The sequence below is a fragment of the Alexandromys fortis genome, unplaced genomic scaffold (genome assembly GCF_014885135.2).
Source record: "Alexandromys fortis isolate MF-2015 unplaced genomic scaffold, M_Fortis_MF-2015_v1.1 scaffold_108, whole genome shotgun sequence".
Taxonomy (NCBI): Eukaryota; Metazoa; Chordata; class Mammalia; order Rodentia; family Cricetidae; genus Alexandromys; species Alexandromys fortis.
The window spans coordinates 819,434-826,669 of NW_026067994.1; the positions used below are offsets into that span (position 1 = coordinate 819,434).

A 7,236-nucleotide genomic window follows, 5' to 3' on the forward strand; every position below is an offset into this window, starting at 1 on the left:
CCCCCCGCCATGGGAGACCGTGGCAGGCAGGCGAGTGTCTGTCAGCATCAACCGCTGGTGGTGCAGAGCAGCTCGCCGCTGTTCAGGTGGGACAGCATCTCTGGCAGCTGTGACTGCCCAGGCTGCTGCTGGGGGCTTCCAGCTGATTCTTCTGCTCCCATCCAGGATGCAACGCCACCAGCCAGTTCATGTGCAAGAACAAGTTCTGCAAGCCCCTCTTCTGGGTGTGTGATGGCGTTAACGACTGTGGGGACGGCAGCGACGAGGAGGGGTGCAGTAAGTACCCCAGGAGGGGGCTGCTGTGGCTCCCCAGTGCCTGCCTGGCCCAATGAGCCAGGACACGCCGGCAGTTGCTAAGGACCTCTACCTCTCTAGGTTGCCCTGCTGAGACTTTCAAGTGTTCCAGCGGCAAGTGTGTCCCTCAGAGCCAGAAGTGCAACGGCAGGGACGACTGTGGTGACGGGTCTGATGAGGCCTCGTGTGACAGTGGTGAGGCCCGGCCCCGGCTGGCTGTGTGTGGGGGGAGGGGGGGGACTTTCTTTTACTCTAGCCCCACACTGGAATGGCAAAATGTTGTTTTTTTCTCTTTTGGCTGTTTTGGGCGCACATCACCCATATCACAAATAAATCACACATGGAGTCTTATTCTTTCTTGTAAATGCCCTGGCTTAGCTTGGCTTTTCTTACCCTAAATTATCCCATCTACCTTTTGCCTCTGGGCTTTTTCCTTTTCTTACTTCTGTATTCTTACTTTCACTCTTACTCCGTGGCTGGCTGGCTGGCCTGCCCCTTCTTTTCTTTCTCTTAATCTCTCTTGCCCTTTTCTCCCCCTCCTACCCTGTCTCCTGCCTGGCTACCCACTGCCCTTTCAGCTCTTCATTTAAACCATCAGGTATTTCAGAAAGGCAGAGTAACACAGCTTCACAGAGTTAAACAGCATAAAAGAAGGCAACAAGTCTTTGCATCATTAAAACAAATGTTGCACAGCATAAACAAATGAAACACATCTTAAAATACATTCTTCTCACTGAAGTTGCACCCCAACGTAGTAGCTAGTATCAGGCTCTATGGAGTGCACCCAGAGTTTGTAAACTTAAGTTTCCTGTGTATTAAGTCTGGGAAGAATCTTCCAGAAGGTGGAGAACCTGTAGCCGGTCTGAAAGGACAGTGGACATGGGTGTGATAAATGGGGCCCACTAGGGTGAGGGGTGCAAGATGGAAGTGGGGTTTTACTGCCAAAAGATCGATTTCCCTGCGCTATGTCCTCTCCCATAAACAGTGAATGTCGTCGCCTGCACCAAATATACCTACCGTTGCCAAAATGGGCTCTGTTTGAACAAGGGCAACCCTGAGTGTGACGGCAAGAGGGACTGTAGTGATGGCTCGGATGAGAAGAACTGTGGTAAGCAGGGCAGCTGCATGTGGTGCCGGGGTGCTTGCTGTGCAAAGTAGGCATCTGGGAAAAGGCCCAGGGGTGGAGCTCCTGCCAGAACCTCACTCCCCCAGCCCAGTGCCCACGGTGCAACTTGGCATAAGCACACTGTCTCATGGGAAGCCAGCAAGCATGTCCGCGCTTCCCAGACACAGCTGGCTTACTGGCCGCTCCAAAGGTAGATATCCATAGGTAAGTGGCTCGAGAGAGGAAGAGCCCAGCTGCCCGAGCACGAGACAGGGCTTTGTTTTCACCCATGCATTCCTTAAGCTACAGCCTGTGTGCCCTAGAAGAGCTGGCTGGGTTGCCTTCATGTCCCCGTGCACTGTGCGCTGAGCTGGGGGCAGAGCACTGGGCATGGAAATCTAGGCAAGCGACACCACACCGAGCCTGAGCAAAGGGACTGGTGTCTGGAGTCTTGATGCACTTGTGCGGCGCAGCACTGGATGGGGAGGACCGAGGAGCCGTGAGGCTTCGCACCCTTCTGCTCTAGTGTTGCTGCGCATGCCCCGTGGAGATTCCTGTGCTGAGGAGTCTCCTTGTGCGCAGCGAATGTCCCTTTCATGCTCAATGACTGCACTTTGGTTCTCTGTCCCCTTTCCAGACTGTGGGCTGCGATCGTTTACCAAACAGGCCCGGGTGGTTGGTGGCACGGATGCAGATGAGGGCGAGTGGCCCTGGCAGGTGAGCCTCCACGCCCAGGGCCAGGGCCACTTGTGTGGGGCCTCACTCATCTCTCGCAACTGGCTGGTCTCTGCAGCTCATTGCTTTATGGATGACAGAAATTTCAAGTAAGTATCCAGGCGTGCAGTAAGGCCTCCTATGTGCCAGGGTGAGCTGGCACCAGGGCAGGGGGATGGAGGAGTGGCAGGTGCCCCAGGAACAGTCCTAAGAAAATTCAACTTTCTTGGCCGGGCGATGGTGGCACACGCCTTTAATCCCAGCACTCGGGAGGCAGAGGCAGGCGGATCTCTGTGAGTTCGAGACCAGCCTGGTCTACAGAGCTAGTTCCAGGACAGGCTCCAAAGCCGCAGAGAAACCCTGTCTCGAAAAACCAAAAAAAAAAAAAGAAAGAAAGAAAATTCAACTTTCTTATGTGTGTGTGTGGTGTGGGGGGGGCGTGTTGCAAACGGGTCTTTCTACATAGCCCTGACGGTCCTGGAACTCACCATATAGGCCAGGCTGGCCTCGAACTCACAGAAATCCACCTGTCTCTGCCTCCTAAGTATTGGGATTAAAGGCATGAGCCATCACCGCCTGGCAAGGCAGGAGTATCTTAAAGTCAAGGTTACGTTTGGTTACAGTGAGTTAAAGTTCCAGGCCAGCCTGGGATACATGAGACCCTGTCTCAAAAAAAAAAAATTAAAAAAATAAAAATAAAGGGATTGATATAGTCAGCTTCCATTAGTGTTGGTACTTGGGAAATATGTGTGAATAAGACTTGTTCCATGTATTTCACAGGCTGGCTAGGACAGAGGGTAAAATATGCATACATGCTTGTGTGCACCCACATATACACACATGTATAGGCACACACATGCAGCGAAAGCTGTGCCGGAAACAGGTATGGGCTACCTTGGGCCCTGGTTCTGTTTGGACCTCCTGAGAGGTCCAGGCGGGTCTGAGCGGAGTGGTGGAGCTGTGGTGTTTGTCTGCTGGGCCAGCTGGTTCAGACGCCCGGGAAGAGGGAGTCCCGTGCAGGGAAGCTGGGCTGGTGGGGTGAAGTTTCCCCGTCCTTGCCCATTTCCCTATTCAGTTTCGTCTCCCGGTCTTTCCTTTGTTCTCCATATCTTCTCGCCCCCAGCCCCCACTCCGCAGGCTTTGGCTGGCAAAGCTGTAGTTGAGTTTGAGGTTTGCTTCCTTCCCTCCTACCTCCCATGCAGTCCTTGTCACCACCCTGTCCTCTGTGGGATGCTGTAGTTGGTTTTTACGTCTCACCCCACGTACACGCTGAACTTGACATTGGCTCTAGGGCCATTCTTGGAATATCATAGATGTCCGCAAACGATTGAAAAACGGGTGGATGAATACACGGTTAGGGTAGAGGAAGAGTGGGAGGCCACATTAGAAAGTGGAAGGCCTTGGGCTGGAGAGATGGCTCACTGTGAAGGGGATGTACTGTCTAGAGGACCTGAGTCCTTGAGCATCCAAATCAGGCGCTTTACAGCTGCCTATGACGCCAGGTCCAGGGGGACCCAAGACCTTTTACTATGCTTAATAAAGTCTCTGGTTTAGGGTTAAGTCCAAGTAAGAGGGCTTCCCTCTGCCTCCTGGTCCTCGGCAGCTGCTTAGGGCTTTGTTTATGGTGGGGGAGTCCACAGAAGGCTGCCCGGGCACTCATACCCTCCCACAGATGTGTGACCGCTCTCCCACCTTTATGCCAGGTACTCAGACGCCTCGAAGTGGACAGCCTTCCTGGGTCTGCTGGACCAGAGCAAGCGCAGCTCCTCTGGGGTGCAGGAGCATAAGATCAAACGCATCATCACCCACCCGTCCTTCAATGACTTTACCTTTGACTATGACATCGCCTTGCTGGAGCTGGAGAAGCCCGCGGAGTACAGCACCGTCGTGCGACCCATCTGCCTGCCCGACACGACCCACGTCTTCCCTGCGGGCAAGGCCATCTGGGTCACAGGCTGGGGGCTCACCCAGGAAGGAGGTGAGCGTCTGTCAAGCCAGGCCAGGATCTGCAGAGAGCCTTAGCCTTCTGCTTACACACTTGCAGCCCCTTGGTGTTTAGCCTTGACTGCAGAGTTCAGCCTGGCATCATGGCTGGTTGGTGACTCAACCTCCTGGTGCCTGTCAGGATGGTGCTGTTGGGGAAAGAAAGGAATAGGAAATTCCTAGTAAAAGGTGTAGAATTTGCAGGCTAGGCTCTTAATTAAAGCCTCGATTCTGCACTGAACAGCCTAGTGGCCAGTTGCTCAATCTAGAAACTGTGGTTACTCACCTGCAAAGACATGCTAAGTGTGACTGAGGGGTGGGCGCTATCTTTGACTTAGACAAACCTTTGAGCTGGGCCTGCAACATTACCCATTGTGGGGCCTTTGTGCCCTGTGGAGGGAAGGAAGTTTGTAGGGAAAGTTTGGATTGAAAAACTCCATTATTACAAGACCAGTCTAGTACATTATGACTTAGAGGGCTCCCTTACAGACAGTCACGAAGGCATTTGGTGGCATTTTTGGTGTTCCTCCTTTCCACCCATGCCTTACCTTGGAGCATGACCTGCCAGCAGCAATGTCACTGTGCAGTCTGTCACGGTGCATGGCTGCACAGTACCCTTCCGTGTGCTGTTAGCTACCTGCCCATCTATCTGCCGGCTGCAGGCACTTGGGCTATTTCCAAGCCCTGCTTGTAGACCTGAGTGGTGGGGAACATCTCCACTAAGTTTCCCTTGTGCAGGGTGGCTTCTCCGGGGAACTGCCTGCCTCACTCTGTCCTGGCTTACTGTCTCCCCAGGCACTGGAGCACTGGTCCTGCAGAAGGGCGAGATCCGTGTCATCAACCAGACCACCTGTGAGGGCCTCTTGCCGCAGCAGATCACCCCACGGATGATGTGTGTGGGTTTCCTCAGCGGGGGTGTAGACTCCTGTCAGGTGTGTGAAGAGGCCAAGCTGGAGGAGGAGGGACCAAGAAAGGCTGGAGCTGGGGAAAGGCCAGGCCGGAGAGGGGAAGGGCCACGCAGAGGGTGATGGGAAAGAGGCGGGGCTAGGGAAAGGCAGAGAAAAGAGGGGCCTAACTTGGCTGGAGCTAGGGAGAGGTGGGGTCAAGCCTGGGCAGGGGAGAGCAGGAGTCAAGAGGGCAAGCCGAGGGGTCAACTGGGCATGGGAGGGGCCAGTATGGTGGAGGCTGCTCCTGAGAGTTTGGGCAACGGCCTCATGCAGAGAACCTGTTTTCACTTAGGGTGACTCTGGTGGCCCCTTGTCCAGCGTGGAGAAAGAAGGACGAATGTTCCAGGCTGGTGTGGTGAGCTGGGGTGAAGGCTGCGCTCAGAGGAACAAGCCAGGCGTGTACACGAGGCTCCCTGTACTTCGGGACTGGATCAAAGATCAGACTGGGGTATAGAAGCATGGATGATCTGCCGTAACACCCACAGGGATGACCCATGTGCACACCTGGAGAGAGGCCAGGACCATGGAGGACATTGAATCTGTGGCCTCGGCCCCACAACCCGGGATGTGAGCTGGATCCCAGGACTCAGGGTTCTTCCTTGGCTCCCAAGTGGGGCCAGGAGTTGAGCAGAGAACTTCAGTGCCTGTGGCACGGCTGCGGGCAAGGATTTGATGGCAGCCTTCCACTCTTGTCCTGAGCTGGGTGAAGATGACCTTTGCCTGGATACCTGACTCTAAAGGGGCAACGATCACTGAGCCCCTGAGAGCCCTGTGGGTGGAGGGGCTGAGGTCCCCTAGGGTCACTCTCTTCAGGAAAACCCCAGGGACCCCGGAAAAAGTGGAACCTAAGATTGGAATTGCGTTGCTGGCTCCAGGGGTGGGTATTTGTTAGTAAAACATTTTATTTCTTTTTAGGTAACTTGTTTTTCTTGCCATAGTGGGCTCTCCTCCCCCCACCCCTTCTAGGAAGGGTTCCCCTTGCACAACTGGAATGAAATTTCCTTTAGCATAAACTGTGTGGTGCCATACTGGGTGCAGACCACAGTGCCTTGCCGTCCCTAGGCCAGAGGTTATCTCTGTCCTCGGTTGTAGCAGGTGCTCACTTAGATGCCAGGGCCTGACTCCCTGACTGCAACAGTCAGGAGGGAGTTTCAGGGAGAGGCATCATGTGGAGCGAGGGCACTGTGGTTGCCCACGCCTGGCCCTACCAGGGGTGGGGGATGCTGGTGGTGACATGTCAGAGGAAGAGGAAGGTGCAAAGGGTTGTAGGTTTGCATTCGGTGCAGAGGTGGTCATATATGCTGAGTATGTGCATATATGCGTACATGGGTCGTGCATGGACTGGCTGTCAGCATGGGTTGGGTGGACAGATGGGTCCCAGTTGAGGGATGATGATGATGTTGGATTGCAGATGGGTTCCTAGACCTCCTGGCCATCCCTCTTGAGTCTTTATAAAATGTTCTCTCCCTGTTCGGTGTGTCCCAGGGGTAGATCTGGGGAAAGGTTAGAGATCTTTCTTTCTTTCTTTCTTTCTTTCTTTCTTTCTTTCTTTCTTTCTTTCTTTCTTTCTTTCTTTCTCTCTTTCTCTCTCTCTCTCTCTCTCTCTCTCTCTCTCTCTCTCCCTTCTCTCTCCCTCCTCCTCTCTCTCCTCGGGCAAACCTCTCCCAACCCTTAAGCAGGCATNCTCTCTCCCTTCTCTCTCCCTCCTTCCCTCCCTCCCTTCCTCCTTCCTTCCCTCCCCCCCTTTCTTGTTTTTATTTGTTTTTCAAGACAGTGTTTCTCTGTGTAATAGTCCTGGCACTTGCTTTGTAAACCAGGCCACCCTCGAACTCATAAAGGTCTGAGTCGTGGGATTAGAGGCATGTGCCACACTGCCTGGCAGAGGTTGCTAATTTTTTGAAAAGCCTTTAGAAGGCTCCCGAAGCCCTGTATGGGTGAGGCTGGGGAAAGGGTGTGGCCCCCGGTAGACTTAGCAGGGACTGAGCTAGTGTCAAGAGGGAAGATGTCTTTTTTTGCTCATCATCTACTCCGGCTCACACCCCTCAAGCTCCGGATGGTGCTATCACTGCTGGACTTTGTTCTGGGTGAGTTTAGTTAACAAAAGGGAAGAGAGTTATCGTCTGTGCGGGGTCTCTGGTTTTAGCCTGAGTATTTTCCGGGAAGATTGACCAGGTAAATAACATTCCTTTTCTC

General features: G+C 53.7%; 1 protein-coding gene across 1 annotated transcript in view; it reads left to right on the forward strand.

Annotated features, from left to right (window-relative positions):
• The window catches only part of St14 (ST14 transmembrane serine protease matriptase), a 37,288-nt gene extending 31,331 nt beyond the window's left edge, over positions 1-5,957 (forward strand). The window contains exons 13-19 of the mRNA XM_050160041.1: positions 166-276; positions 376-489; positions 1,280-1,402; positions 2,037-2,223; positions 3,817-4,091; positions 4,892-5,028; positions 5,336-5,957. Of these exons, the coding sequence (XP_050015998.1) occupies positions 166-276; positions 376-489; positions 1,280-1,402; positions 2,037-2,223; positions 3,817-4,091; positions 4,892-5,028; positions 5,336-5,497 (1,109 nt within the window). The 3' untranslated portion in view covers positions 5,498-5,957. The remainder of the gene's footprint in view (positions 1-165; positions 277-375; positions 490-1,279; positions 1,403-2,036; positions 2,224-3,816; positions 4,092-4,891; positions 5,029-5,335) is intronic.
• The last annotated feature ends 1,279 nt before the right edge of the window (positions 5,958-7,236 follow it).